General features: G+C 36.1%; 1 protein-coding gene across 2 annotated transcripts in view; it reads left to right on the forward strand.

Moving 5' to 3' along the window:
* Positions 1-16,390, forward strand: part of Mdga2 (MAM domain containing glycosylphosphatidylinositol anchor 2) — a 725,366-nt gene that overhangs the window by 670,432 nt on the left and 38,544 nt on the right. For both annotated transcript variants that reach the window (XM_041658245.1, XM_041658246.1), the window contains 2 exons: positions 12,860-13,037; positions 14,837-14,857. In XM_041658245.1, the coding sequence (XP_041514179.1) occupies positions 12,860-13,037; positions 14,837-14,857 (199 nt within the window). The remainder of the gene's footprint in view (positions 1-12,859; positions 13,038-14,836; positions 14,858-16,390) is intronic.

The following is a 16,390-nucleotide window of genomic DNA, read 5'->3' on the forward strand; positions in this document are numbered from 1 at the left end:
AGATGGACAGATGGGGAGGGAAGGAGAGAAAGAAAGAGGAGAGAGCAACAACTAAATTACAGCTACTTCCTATGGTTGACTGGGAACAGGGTGTGTTGTTTCTGATAGCTGGGCATATGTTTCTGTAGGTGGAGTGGATCACACTAGGGATTAAGCTATTTTTTATAGGTAGGAGCTACTGCCCAGAATACTCAATTCCTCCTGATTTGAGGGTATTACCCAACACATTATACACACATACATGAACACAAAATCTACAATGAATTACAATATTGTGTAAGTTTAAATAACTTACATATTTTGATAATTTTATTTAATAATAAATTTTTACAGTGAGGAATTGTGATCCTCTCAAGCTTTTTGAGAATCTTGAAGTATAGTTTTGTTCATCTTAAATTTACTACTCTTGAAACCTTACCCAATATTGGAACATATCTCAGACTCACACAGTTAGGATAGTCTCAATGAGAATTGCTCTTTGTAGAGAAATGATAACTGCCATTTCTCAGCCTAGACATTAAGAGACCATGTAGAATCCTGCTCACCTCATCAAACCATCTGAGCTCAAAGAGGAGAAAAACGTGTCATGAGTTACTTAATGGACCAAGATAATGACACACATGTGTAGTAATAAGGGCGGTGGGGCTGCGTCCCCAGCACCCCAGCCGCCCGCACGGCTAGCTTATGCCCAAAATAACAACACACAAACTGTATTCATTTAAACACTGTTTGGCCCATTCTCTTCTAGGCTAATTCTCACATATTAATTTAGCCCATTTCTAATCATCTGTGTATGGCACCCCAAGGTGCGCTTACCAGGAAGATTCTAGCCTATGTCCATCCTGGGTCGGAGCTTCATCCCGGGAGCAGAGTGGGGCATGGCATCTCTCTCAGGCGTCTGCTCCCGAGAGGAGAGCTGTCGAGACTGACCTCACTTCCTCTTCCTCCCAACATTTTGTTCTGTTTACTCCTCCCACCTATCTCTAACCAATGAGAGCCAAGCAGTTTCTTTTTTATTTAACCAGTGACCTTCCTCCATCACGCATGGAACTAACCATGAGTCCAACCACAACTAGAAATGAGCCAGATTCTGCCAGGTCTGCACCAGTTGACTTGGACAGCCTGTACATAAGGAAGAAATAAATGTATGTGTATGCCAAGAAGACTTCTTGGTTGTCTGTTATATTGTATTGCTTGGCAATGGTTAATACAACATTGTGTTATTTTTAGTTTGATGCTTCTTAAATTAGCATTTTTTCTTCTAGTTTTTAAATGGAAGACAATATTAACAAATATTAACACAAATTAGAAAAATTATCTAGAAAAATATTTTGCAATATAGACAGATGAACTGTACCATCTACTGTTAGCAATACTATATATACCATTTAAAGTTGCATATGAGTGTATAATATTGGAAAGAGAAAAATAACAGAAATGTCTATGAAATAGATGTGAATTTCTACTTTACATAAGCCAGTTTGGACAGCTGCAGCTCAAGCCAACATGCTGCCTCATGGGAGCATTGAACAGACACAGGTGGTGTTTCTGGTTTTGTTTGTATTTTTGTTTTTTTTTTTAACCTTATATTGTTGTGTTGTGTCCATGTCTTCTGATGCTTGAATTTACCTGTTGAATCAAGACCTCTAAGCCATAGTTAAGAATAAAAGCAAAGCATTAAAAATATAAAATCAAAAATTTCTCCAAATGTATGAACCCATCCCTAGCTGTTTATGAGTTCTCCACTTTCAAAACCACCACCCAGCACCTCCATCCACATTGTTCTCTATTTAACGAGCATGAAGACCGAGAATGAGTTAACCACACTGACTTATAAATGCAAACCCATAAAGGTTTGATTCTCCTTAATCATAAAATCTAGAAAATTCATGATTTTATATTTCTGATAATATTTAAGTTATAAATATTCTGTGGCTCTTGGAAAAATTCACGGAACTTAACAGTGTTTTAAAATGTGTTCATGTGAATTTCACATGAGTCTTCTGTATTCTGTGTGCTCTTTTCCTGGTGTAAGACACAGATTATGAACAAAGATAGCTCATGATGGTTTCACAGCTTTCTTCATCGTGTAACCCTAAGTTAGACGGTTGTGGATTGATTATAAATGTTATCAACCCACATTGTTTAGTAGCTTTCAAAGTCAGAGAATACTGCTGATATTTTTATTCTAAAATTCAGTAATCTATGCTAATCTCTATTTCAACACCTGTAGTCACTCTTTTTTTATTTTTTCTAAGCTAAGTCCATAATTTTCAGCAGTTATCATGTTACTCATTGAATACAATAGTATATAGCACTATATTTAAATTTACATAAATGTATATTTACTCTACTTTATAAAAAGGCACTAACATGAAATCTCTCCCTATGAATGCTGTGTTGATTTCAAGTAGTTATCCATTCATTACTATCAAATTGAGTCAGTCTAGTTAGACTTAAGAGATATTGCTTATACACTTAGATATATCTTCTAAATGAAGTTGAATAATTTATTTAACGCAGAGTGGATATTCAATAATATTGACCAGCATTATAAATAATTCTGTGGATTGGTCATCACCACAACAATTTGAAAAAAATGTGTAAGCTAGATAGTAAAGATGATTCATGAGAATCCAAGACTCGTTTGAACGTCTGTCTGTGGTACAGCCTGTGAAGGTGGAAGCCACAGGCAGCATTTTCAGGGTGAAGCTCTATGGCCATAAGCACTAACCTAGAATTTAACACAGTGTTCCTCTTACAGGTGTAAAGAAAAATACTTATTATTCACAAAATAATTAATATAAGTGACTATAGTCCATCATATACCATTGAGACAGAAAGTTAATCCAAACTAAAACCTTTAAATAATTTAAACAAAAACGTGAAACTATACATTTCTTAAATGAATAGCTGCGTCGCTTCATTTCACCAGCTCTCCCAGGTTGAAATGGAAGACCGGCTCCAGTTTAGACTGACGCAGACTTTCACCTGTGGGATGCAATGACATCAAGAAAGTAACAGAACTTGTGTTCTTTTTTGGCTAGATAGGAAGCAAGTTTTTTTTTCTGCTGTAATTTTCCAGAACCTACTAAGAATGTTTATTTTTACTGTTATGCATGGACTCTTGCTTGCAGTGATTTTGTTTTAACAGATGGGCATCATAAATACCTGGTTGAGGGTATGTCAGGTACTCACAACTTATTTCCTAAGGCAGGGTGAAATTGCTTAAGTCCAGAATTCTCAACTATCATCCCAAACTGCAAATTCGTAAGTTGTGAAAGATGATGCAAAATATAGCATAGACGAGCACCCTTAGCGGATGAGTGAAAAAGAGGAATATTTTCTCTCAAGCACCTGGGAAGCTGAGATGACAGGAAATTAGAAGGGGCCAGGTTTAATACAGTTTGCATGAAATCACACAGGAGCATGAGAAAAACTCACTTTCTGGTTAAGTTCTTAATTGTGCAAATAACAGGCCAGATGTCACATTTCTCCTTAGAAATTTAATCACAATCACAAACAGGTAACTGATTTATGATGATCTGTCTTTAATTTTATTTTTTTTAACTTTTCCATGATGTAAAAGTATTAGTCACACTGCAACCATGAAATTTTGAAGTTTCCTAGTTTCCTGAGCTCTTACTGTGCTGCCTTGAACTCTGGATTCTGCTTGAGAGTAGAGAGCAGCTCCCTCTCAGCCATGAGGCCCCAAATGAGACACAGCTGCTCGGTGGTGTTCTGGTGTGTGTTGCTGAGCTGTGATGGGCATCTTCTACATACTATACTTAAAACCAAATTTTACTGTTGGTTGTTTGTTGTGACCCATTTTAGTTTGCAGCTCGAATTTGTCTGCAACACCTAAGAATGGTAAGAGGTAGCCCTTCCATTAGGCTTTTGCTGTTATAGAAGTTCTGGCTTTGTTCAGGGTTTCAAAGTCTTTGTTCTTCAAAGGTCTGCTCTACTTTTGTTTGCATTGTCCTAGTGCTACACTTTTAACTGTGTCGCATCCAGTTTTAAGTCCTCCTTTTCATTAATCTGTTTTGCCCATCTTCCCTTCTTTCCTTCCTTTCTTCATTCTTTCCTTCCTTCCTCCCTCCCTCCCTCCCTTCTTCCCTCTATCTCTTCCTCTCTCCCTCCTTTTTTTCCTTTCTTTTTTATTTTTACTGTGTCCAAGTAAGGACATTTTTCTGACTGTCACAGAGGAGTTTTCTGAATGAGTAAATGCATTGCATTCCACACTCCACTAAATACATCCTTGAAGAGACTCTGCAAGCCTTCCCCGCTTTTACCTGCTGGAATGTTTCCCAGCTGCTGCCTGCATCAACACTTCACACACCACTCCCCTCCACCAGATAGCAATCCCTTGCTCAGAGAATCACAGGAGGAGAAAGGCCTACCTGCCTGGAAGAATGAAACCATGGGCATGCCCAGTGCTCTCTTCACTAAGGCTTGTCACAGCTTCTCCTTTTATATTATAATCAAGTAACTCCTGCTGAAAGACATATAAATGAAGAATATGAAGAGCAGGATTTTTCAGACATTCAAATGAAGGTCCACAGCAGCTCTCTACACAGGTTAAAGCATTATGTTCTGGGATGGAAAAAAAAGCTTCAGTGATTAAGAAATACTTTTTTTTTTTTTTTGTAAAAGACTGAGCTAAAATCCCAGCACCTACATGGAGGTAGCTTACAACCACCTATTATATCAGTTCCAAGAGATCCAACATTTGGCCTCAACAAGCACCCACACATGCATAGCTCACGAATGTGTGTACACAATCACGAACACACATACACAAACACAAATAAAGCTTTAAAAATTTTTGAATTTGTATCTAACTGTTGAGAACTTTAACTATGCATATGCGGATGTTTCAGCGTAGGAGCTCCTTTCTACCTGCGCTTTCCATTAAGACCACAGCATGAAAAGGTGAGGCTCAATGGCCATGATTGAGAACCAAACAGTAAACACACATGAGCTTTTAACAGATTTAAGAAATCCATGCAGAACAACAACCTGAAAGCCTAGTCATTAAATCCAATGGAACCTGTGCTGGAGGGAATGTGGAGAAGGTGTGGTCAAGAGGGCAAAATGTTGAATCGCTTTGCATCAGAAATAAAATACATTGAGAAAAATTCCCAGTGCAAGCATGGTGTCCCCAGACATGGTTCAGAAATATATTACAAAGGAGAAGTACAATAGGTAGATCAGGAAATCCATTGCACGCTTCCAGACATCTCCCAAAGGAAGTGAGGTCTCCTATAGAAGCTCTGGGTCCTGCCTGCATAGGGAGGGAGTCTTTAGTAGCATAACAGAGGAAATAGAACCAGAATTGGAGGGGTGAGGGGCGTGGTACCTGGCATCACCTGTCTCACCAGTTCTTGAGATGTTTACAGAATATACAAAACACTTAAAAAGTGTCTGACATGCTGCTGTTAAATGTGCAGGGCCTGTGGGTTCCCTAAGAAATCCATGGATTGAATAAATTGTTGAGCAAGGTGCAAGGCAAGTCCAACTATATAATAAATGGACTCTGCCTGCTAGAACAAGTGGAGACAGTACGGATGAAGTGGAGGGAGTCTTAGAACAGTGTGTCTCAACCTGTGAGTCACGACCCACTTGGGAGCCGCATATCACATATACGGCATATCAGATATCTACGTGACGATTCGTAACAGTAGCAAAATTCCAGTTATGAAATAGCCACAATACATTTTTATACTTGTGGGTTAGTACAATCTAAGGAACCATATTAAAATCAGCAGCTTTAAGAAGATTAAGAACCACTGTCTCAGAGAGTAACAGTGGAAAAGTAGAATGACCTTAAGACAGGCTTTACACTGTCTCTATTTCTGCCCCAATTTACCTTCTCTGTGGAGTACTCAGTCCTCAGCACAACTGAATACATAACTTACATAACTGCAGGTTATTGATTCCAAATTTTAAATCTACTCAGTTTACCTTGACATGGCAGGAATTAATTATAAGTTATCAGCAATGGGGTAAAAATGAGGTTTAGAAACATAAGGATAGTCCTGTTTAGGGAGGAGCAATGTGCTACAGAATGCATAATTTCTCTAATTGCCTCCTTTCTAGTTCTCCTCAATTTCATGTGCAACATTATTCTGAATATCAAACTGGTACCGGGAAGTATTACACACATTTAGGGTAGATAATTTCAGTAGCCAGAAAATTATGTTTATTCCTTCTTCAAAAACTGGAAGATTTTAGTTAGGTGTTGAAGCATACAGAGTGTTGACATCACTTCCTAGTCTATGTCTGCTAAAATGATTTATGTATACTACAGCAGTATTGCACCTTTCAATTCTGACATAAATCTGGATCCTGAATGCTTCCCAAGTGGTATTTTTATTCTTGCAGTCTGATTCCCATTGAAAGTCATCAATAGCATCAACCTGGCCATGGCCATGGAAATGCTGTAAGCAGTAGTAGATGCTGCTGTCACACCCCAGGAGATGGCAGAAATTTTAATCAGCAAATTTTGGTGCTTTCTTTTGAGGGACTAGGTGTGAAACCGTTTATCAAGATAAAGTTGGCTTCCACACAATGCTACTTTCCTCTAATAGCGAAATAATAGTCAAGCTTCCAAGAGGTGTGACCACCAAAAATGAATAGGCCCTTATGTATTTCTTGGAGAAGGTCCTGTCAGCAGTAAGTTAGATGAGAGTATGAGCAAAGTTTGATATAGAACTTTTCAAATATTTATGGGCAGTAACTCTTAGTAAACTTCCTGAAAAACAACTTTCTTTACAATGTAGATGAAACAACAGTGCATCTGAAATCCGTGGAATCCATCTTATATTTGGGAGTATAAAAATTATGGCACATGGGCACCATAGAGGTTTTTAGCTTTGAGGAATAAATTTTTTAATTTTCAGGAAAAAAAAATGAATACAACTCAAGATCATTGTGTTAAGTGAAATAAGCCAGTCTCGTGAAAACAAATGTTGCATCTTTTCTCTCATAAGTAGAAACTGAATGGGGGTATGAAATTGAGAGTGGGGACACTCGGGATATACAAGGGAAGAGGCATAGGAGGATGAAATAGATGAATAGAAAAAGTGACAAATGGATTAATATAATCAAAGCACCCGGATGGGTAGAAACACCGTAATGATATCACTAACTGTGTACCATCAGCGTGTGCTTGCTTACAGAAACGTAAAGGAAATGGTTTGCAGTGTGAAATCTCATCGTAGAGGTGTATTATTCTGTGAATAAGTGTAAGAATGTGTGGATTATACTCTGCAATGTCCGTATATTTAAAGCCAGCTATTATAGTCCCTTGCAGAATGACTGGTGAACGCAAATAGCAGTTCCCATGGAACACAGTGTCGGTCTTTCTCTCAGCTAGTCACATTACAAGGGGAACAATGGTGTGGATGTGCCCTATATTCAGTTAAAGTACCCATATTTTCTTTTAGCTCTCTCTCTTCCAGTCCTTTTCAGTGGAGTTCCTGAGAGTGTTTTCAGGTGTTCACCATCCAGATGGAATGAGGAAAAGATGGCAGCATGATTTCATTTCCTGCTTTCAGTTTTAAGTCTGTTGCAGATTTTTGTTTAATTTGCTTAAAATATCTAATTTTGTTGCTTTGAAAGCTAAAGGAAGAATCTAACATGTTTTTTTTTTCCCTTCTGAGACCTGTTCAGCAATAGCTATTTAATAATCCCATGTGGTATAAATTTAAAAAATAAATAAAACCACAAACCACAGTTTTTAATTAAAAAAAATAAAACCACATTGTGAGAACTTCAGGGCATCAGCTCGCTCTAAGATATATGAAAGGAACATATCTATTAGGCAAAAGGAAATGGATTTTGAAATCAACATGAAAAAATTTAACCCTTACATTTCTGAGCACACAAGAGCGACAAATTGGAGCTTTTTCTGGTTATATGGTGTGGATCTGTTATTTCCAACTGCTTCTTGGTTTCAGTCTCAATAAGTGAGTGTAATTGTGTATTCCTATGTTTGTGAAAACAATACTTTCCATTTGTATAACTTGCACAGCTAGCTGATATGCAATACAAAGTATTAATTGCTTACACTTTCAACTGTTGAACGGTATACTTTCATGACAGCTTCAAAGGAAAAGCTTGGATCTGAAGGCATTGCTTTTTAAATTCACAGGTGAGGTTAGAGACTTCAGAATTTATAACAACATTGCCATAGCCACACCAAACGAAATACTTGAGCACAGCCTTTGTTGCACCAACATACCTATAATCTCTCCCTCTGGCTGTCCTATGATTAGGGTTGTAATAAGCTTACATGTCCAGAAGACTGTATCCTGATTCAGCTACTATCATGCTTGCATTTATACATTAATCTGGAGGAGTTAAGTTGATTTTATCTACCTTTTGAAATAATTACACCTTTGCCTTCCGCTCCTACATATAAAACTTAATATTTAAAGACATAAGATTGCTATTAACTTTAAGTTATTTTGAAGAAAAATTGGCCCCCGAGATATTTTAGGAATAGCCTATGATTTTATTTTTACACCTTATTTTCTTATGCTTATGCCATTTTCTGTTTCCTATGTTATACTGTCACTGAGTATAAGAACTCACCTGTTAAAGCTGTAACATTTTTAATGCCATACAAACTTGGAACAGTTTACATACCCAGCAGGGCTATATGCTTGCAGGACAGATGGTTACAGACATGTGTTTTTGCATGTCTTGTGCAGACAGACACACCGCATCATTTTTTTATAGCCACATTTTTTCAAGTTCATTTGTTCAGCAAACTTCCTTAAAGAATAATTTCCCTTTCTAGAGTGCAGGGAAGATTTGATGTCCAGTATAATAAAGATATAAATATGTTGGGCAGGTTTGGTTGTTTTCTGTTCTATGACATAAGGATCTTACAACTCAGCATCCTTCAGACATACCAAAGCATATACACCATCAAACAGTGATTTGCTACCCCATGAGCTATGGAACTAAGGGAAACCAAGGCTATCAAATAGCTTATCATAGCTGTCCACTATGTCATAAATCCGGAGTCAGCATTACCAGAGTCCTCTGAGAATTCACAGCACTTTTGCAGTCTGATTTGTTAGGGAGGTGGAGTTAGCCTCACTCCCAATTCTTACACATAGTTTCTGACATGCTTGAAGTTTCTTATTGTTTTATTGCTACACCAAACTTTAATACTGTTTCACTTTTTAATATTTTAGCCTGTCTGATTATGTGAAATAATGGGGATTTAATTTCTATTTCATTGATTCTTTGTAAGGACTTAGCTTTTCCTAATTAATTAGTTATTGGAGTTTCTTCATCTGTGAAATACCTATTATCTGAGTCATTTTGCTACTGCATTCTGTTTCTTGTTTACTTATAAGAATTTTAATATATTCAGGTTGCTCAAAGCTCAGGCTTATACATCCCTATATAATGTAGAATTCTAAGGAGACAAGACTTTCAAGATATGTGATTTTACTATTTTTTGAGTTTCATACAATGCATTTTGATCATGTTCACCCCTACTTCTCCAACTCCTAACTCTTTTCAAATTCACCCCTACCTCTAACTCCTCTTAACTTCTAGTATTTTTTTTTAATTAACCTATGGGGTACAGTTTGTATTGGCCATATATTTTAATGGTGAGGCATTGACTTACCAGGGGCTAGAGACTTTAAGAAACACCCTCCTTCCCTAGAGCTATCGAATGTCCATCGTTCCTCTGTCAGTGGTGGGGATGGGAAACACCTGCACCAATCATTTTGGAATTTGATTGAGATCATGGGCTCTTGGGCAGGCAGGCATAGAGCCCATGTGAGTTCATGAGTTCAGAGGTGTTGTCATTCCCAAAAGACACTGTTTCCTGTGGTGCTCCCAGATCTATGGCTTTACAATCTTCTGTCCCTCTTCTGCAATAGTCTCAGAGCCTTGAGAAGGGGCAGGCCATATAGATATTCTATTTTTGGCTGAGTACTTCACTGACATTCAATTAATTAATTAATATTGATTAATTAATATTGATTAATTAATATTGATTAATTGTAAGTTTCTGTTTTAAGCAGTCATATTTATCTCTTCTAGTTTATCATTTTATTCCTATATATTTATTATATTTAAATATAACTGCATAATTTTTCTTTTTTTTCTTTTCTCCAAGTCCTTCCGTGTACCTCTACCTTTTATCTTCCTCTGTTTTTTTTATTAATTGTTGTTATGTGGTGTATATATAATATATATATATATTTATATACTTCTAAGTATGTAAAATAAACTGATCAGAATTTGGCCATTTGGTAGTGTATATCCAACTGATGTGCTATTCTCTAGGAAAGACTATTTCTCCCACTCCCAGAAATTCTTTGTTGTCTGGAGTTCTTTGTCTATGATAGGACACTGTGAGAGTTCCCCTTCCATGTCAACACATTCATTAGTGTCATCGTTATTTAGGTCTTGTTTAGGCAGTCATTATGATGAGATCTCATGGGTGTGGTTTCCCTGACAGTTCTAGGAAATGCAATCTCACAGTAGACATCCAATTTTGTCTTTTAAAGTTAAGTAGTTGAGCTTTCTGAGACTGACTTCTCTGTGTAATACTTAGATAATGATCTTATGTGTGCTTTTATTTGTACACATACCTCTTCAATAGCATATTCTTTTATCTCTTCTGAATACAGCTCCAAGAATTAAATATAAAATAATCTCTTCTTGATTCATCTATTTTGTTTGTTTTTTGAGACAAAATTAGAAAGAAACATGAACATATTAGAGCTTTTCATTTTTAGAAGTTTGGCAATAGAAGTATAAGAACCATAGGAATCCAAGTTTTATAGTCAGGACTAATCCACCTTCAGGGAACAAATCAGTTTTTTATGAATATAAGTAAATACACACATATATAGTACATGGATACAATATATATGTACAAATATATCTACATATAAGGAATCTATGCATATGTGTGTACAGAGATGAGAGAATTGCCATGTAAAACTATGTAGAAACATGTAAATCCACATTAGTAAGTGGAATTCTTATTCAAACAATTGTTGCACTTAGCTGCTCACCACCAAGGCAAATCTGTACTTTGATTCTTAACATTTTGAGAAAAACAAAAATAAAAACCTAAGACCAGTGGAAACTAAGGAATTTTCTCTACCTTTATCTGAGCTATCAAAAGGTTTCACAGTAAAACAGTGAATAGCCTTGTGAGATGCCCTAGGAGCATTTCAGAACAAAGGTATGCCTCTAAAAGACTATATTTTTGCCTTTAGCCCCAAACATTCCCCAGTGAGAAAATTTTAAGTCACATGATCAGCACATAGTAAAGAAATATATCAAGGGCATATATTATCACAAACAAGTGTATATGTAATATATATGGGCATTAGCAGAAAAATATTTTAAATAAGCTATGCCTATTCCCTGTCATTTTCTAACATCTATGTTATTGGATTTAAGAAGAATAAAAAAAAATCCATGAGAGTTAGATAAGTCAGCAAAATATGTTAAAATGATAGAAAACCTCAATTTGCAACAGAAAATAAATCTATAATTACCTATTAAGAACTTTAATGAATAGGATGCAATAACTTAATTAATAAATTTAAATTAATAAAATTTAAAATAGATGTTATTTGCATGAGGGAAAATCAAATATACATATAAGAGGAAAAGTGGGAAGGGGAGAGAATTGAGAGACGAGAGAAAGACCAGGTGATTTTGTATCAATGCAGACAAGTTCACAGTCTCAATTACTAAATGTTTTCTTGTTTCTGTTTGTGACTACTAGATATGACTCAATATTCTCTTCTCATTTCAATCCAAAATAAACAACTGCAATAAATGAACATTATTAATAAAGCATCTTATAGATTTAGGTTCAGTTTCATTCATACGATTAATCAAGTTATTGTTTCTAGGCAACTAATAGGTTCACTATAAATAAATGTTGAAGCTTGTTCACTGTTTCTCCATGTAAAAGAAACCTATAACCCCCCAAAACTAATCATAAAATTATCCAAGCATCGTGTTTAGTGTAGAATACTGTATGATGCTAGTTCCTATTTTAGCTTGCTACTATAGTGTTTTCATCCATTTTGCTTCACTGCAACAACTTATTTCAAAGTCACTGATAGGTGCATACCCCTGAACCTAATGGGAGACGTCTGCGTTTATCCTATTAACTGCCAATCAACATTCTATGGAGTCGCCCTCTGGTTACTTGTAAATGGATCCTTTCCAATGGCATTTACTGGATCACTCTGGATCATTTTGTTATTTTAATTTTTTAATTGTATCTGTAACTTTTGGAAATCCTTTTATAGTGAGTTTTATTTCAGTCTTCATTTTCAATGTTTTCAATGGACTCCAAGAACTAAGGAAATACTCATCACTGTGTTAGAACTCTCATACCTACAATTCACCCTGAAAACTATTACGTATGCAGTATGTACATTTATTGATATGATAAAGAAGTTACAGATGTTTAAGAATCTCATATACCATCAATAATTTATGTTAAATGGAGTTACAAATATCCTTTTTCAAACATCAAATGATGGTCTTTGTTTGAATGTTCCAACTCTCAATATAAAATGATACATTGAAATCAGCTGAGTCTAGTTAACTAACCTCTGATAATTTTCAGCTATCAAGAAACATCTGCAAAAGACTTTATAAAATATTTGGATATATAAAATATATAGAACATGAATATATAATAATAATGTATAAATTATAATATGTTTGATAAACTTTTAGTTTGAAGTTAACTAAACATCCAAACTACTTTTCACTTTCTTAGAACAAAGCAAATAACTTTAAATTAGATGCTAGAAACATTATTATACAATCATTTTGATTTCAGGCTGGACAGCAGCGGTGGTGGGAACAGGAGATTAAAATAAATGGGAATATTCAAAAGGGAGAACTGATTACATATAACTTGACTGAACTGATTAAACCAGAGGCCTATGAAGTCCGACTAACTCCTCTCACTAAATTTGGTGAAGGAGATTCAACAATTCGTGTAATCAAATATACTGGTAAGTAGTTTTTTATTTTACAAATATTTGTTTGTGTATGAAATGATATGGAATATTTATTTTAATACAGTTCCACATGTCGTGATGCTCTCTGATCATAAAATTATTTTTGTTGCTACTTCATAACTGTGTTATTTCTACTATTATGAATTGCAATATAATATCTGATATGCAGATGGTCTTACACAATCACTGTGGCAAGGTTATTTGACCTCCTATAGAGTTGGGAACCACAGATCTACATGTTCTTGTGTAAGGGTAAATGGGCTTATTCTACATGTTTGTATGTATTGCTTCTTTAGGAATTTGTAAGTTAACATGGTGGCTAATCAGATGCCAGGGAAGTGATAAAACAGAAGTCGCACAAGGGATATTACCAACCACTGTATTACTGGGAAGACACCACAAGGCTGTTACCTCCAGAGCAGAGTTTGCTCCCAGTGATAACTGATGACTATAGATGCATTGACACATTCCCTTTACACTGTAGTGTAGAAATATTTTTGTTACTTGTTAGTAAAACTTGATATCTTTATTTCTCCCTTCAAGAGAAATCAGATAGCATTTTTATGGAAAGCATAATTGTTTTGCTCAAATAAAGATTTGTTTTGTGCACAAAACGTAAAAAAAATGTATCTTGTCTCTTAAGATATGTTAAATCTATGTTTAGAAATTTCTGTATGTATGTATGTGTGTGTGTGTGTATGTGTTAATGTAATCAAACACAGTGATAATGGTACTGATTTATTTCAGGCATATGACATGATTTCATAATTTCATTGTTTTTATATGTCATCATTTTCAGTAAATGTGGGTTTAACAAAAATATAAATATAATCTCTTAAATAATTGCTTCCATTCTTAATTCATCTAGATCATAGATTATTTTATCCATGACTTCAGTTTGACTTCTGGGTTTGTTTAGCACTGGTTAAGGTATAAAAGTTGAGCAATGCCATTTCTTTTAAAGTGGTTGACTCCCTTATGCACTTTAACACTGAATGTGTGGCCCGTTGAAGTTCTTTTTTTTTTTTAATTTTTTTTATTGCGAAAAGAAGAAAAAAAACATAAACAAAAAACAAGTTTCCACCTCCTCCCAGCCTCCCATTTCCCTTCCCCTCCTCCCACCCTTCTCCCCCTCCTCCCACCCTTCTCCCCCTCCCCCCACTCCTCTCCCCCCCCCCTCCCTCTCCAGTCCACAGAGCAGTCCGGGTTCCCTGCCCTGTGGTAAGTCCTAGGTCCTCCCCCCTCCGTCCATATCTAGGAAGGTGAACATCCAAACTGGCTAGGCTCCCACAAAGCCAGCACATTAAGTAGGATCAAAACCCCCTGCCATTGTCCTTGGTGTCTCATCAGCCCTCATTGTTCGCCATGTTCAGAGAGTCCGGTTTTATCCCATGCTTTTTCGGTCACAGTCCAGCTGGCCTTGGTGAGCTCCCCTTAGATCAGCTCCACTGTCTCAGTGGGTGGATGCACGCCTCGTGGTCCCGACTTCTTTGCTCATGTTCTCCCTCCTTCTGCTCCTCCTTGGGACCTTGGGAGCTCAGTCCAGTGCTCCTGTGTGGGTCTCTGTCTCTATCTCTATCCATCACCAGATGAAGATTCTATGTGTAAAATGTACTCCATCCCCTAAAACAAAATGGATTCAGATGCAATTATCCACTGCCATCATTGGGATTGGAAGAAACCATAGGATTCTGTGTTATTAGAGTTTTGTTTATAAATGACATCCAAGCCTTACTCACATTTTTCTTTTTCTCCCCCCCTCCCGCCCCCACTTTTTTTGGCTTTTCTTTCAGCACCTGTAAATCCTCACTTGAGTAAGTATATTATTTTCACTTAGAAAATCATATTATATTACATAGTGTAAAAAACTGGATTACATATACAAAGATTAGGTAAAAAACTGTTCTTACTTAGTATAAAACAATGATTTCAAAGCAGTATAATTGGCACTGTGTCTGCACTTCAAAGTTCACAGGATATGGTTTTACCAGAGGATAAAAACAAAGAATTTGAACTGATCATAGATGGTTATATATTTAGCTAAGTTAGGAAATATGGAGTCATTTCCCCAAACTTGCTAGAATTCACTATTCTATAACAACAGCATTCACTTTGGTTTCTGTGGGATACCTTTCATTTTGTGGTCTTCTTTCTTTGATTTCAGTCTTGATTTGCTGTCTTTTTCTTAAAGACTAAGGTTACTTATTAAAGCCATTTACTATAGTAATAATTATTATTGCTAGTACATATGTGGGCATAATGTATGTATACAATGTGTGTGGCAGGGCACACGTGTTCCAATTTGCATCTGTGGATATCGGAAGACAACTTTACAGAACCAATTTTCTACTTTTACCATGGTATCCTGGGTTTTAATTTAAGTCACCATGCTTAAGCTACAAAGTGTTTACTCCATGATCCCTCACCCTAACCCTTGATTATTTAAGATTGTTTTTTCTTATACATGATATTATTTTACTTCAGCATTGTATTTATTAAAGACCATGTTTCACTATATAGTCTAGGGTGGACTAGAACATAGATTCATCACTGCACTGTCTTCGGTACCACCTAAGTACAGGTATTTCAAACATGCACCAACATACCTGGCCACAAATTACTAAATTTATGTAAATTAAATTTCCTGCATATTTGATCTTGAATTTTGAATTCCGAATTTTTGCTTTATGTTAAATTTTATAAATACATGATGAAGAACGGTGTTCATATACCTGAAAATTAGTCCCACACATAAAAACATCCCATATTCATTACCTAGTAGAAGCAACTTGAGTGGATCAGGACTCTTTTCTCCTGTCATAAATATGGATACCATCTGTCATGGCAGGAAGGTGTGACTCTGGGATCTGAAGTCAGGAAACAAATATATGAATGCTGGCTCCTTTCTAGATCTCCCCTTTTTCCTTTTCTTTCACTGATCCCAGCGTATGAGGTGGTAGTACCCTCATTCAGGGTGGATTTGCACTCTTCCATTAAACCTCTGTCTAAAAACCCTGAAGAATATACCAAGATGTGTTTCCTAGGTGATTCTAGACCATGTAGCACATGACAATTAACCATCACATACCGCTTTCTCTGTAAACCACATGAAGTAAAATGAGGATTTCCTAGGAACTATACATTTCCTAATCTCAATATCAGTCCTTGAGAACTCTTGATTTTTTTTTAAATGTAAAGCTACATTTATTTCAGGTATTAAGGGACTGCAAAAAAAAATAGGTTGATACATGTAGGTCATGGAGTTCGAGTTTCTTAGTTCTAATCTGTTATTTATTCACCATTTTGGAATAGATTTGGGGAAATAACGTAAAATGTTGGAGATCCTG

This window comes from Microtus oregoni, unplaced genomic scaffold, assembly GCF_018167655.1.
Source record: "Microtus oregoni isolate MIOR12 unplaced genomic scaffold, Mior012 000009F_ref0000495, whole genome shotgun sequence".
In the NCBI taxonomy this organism is placed as follows: domain Eukaryota; kingdom Metazoa; phylum Chordata; class Mammalia; order Rodentia; family Cricetidae; genus Microtus; species Microtus oregoni.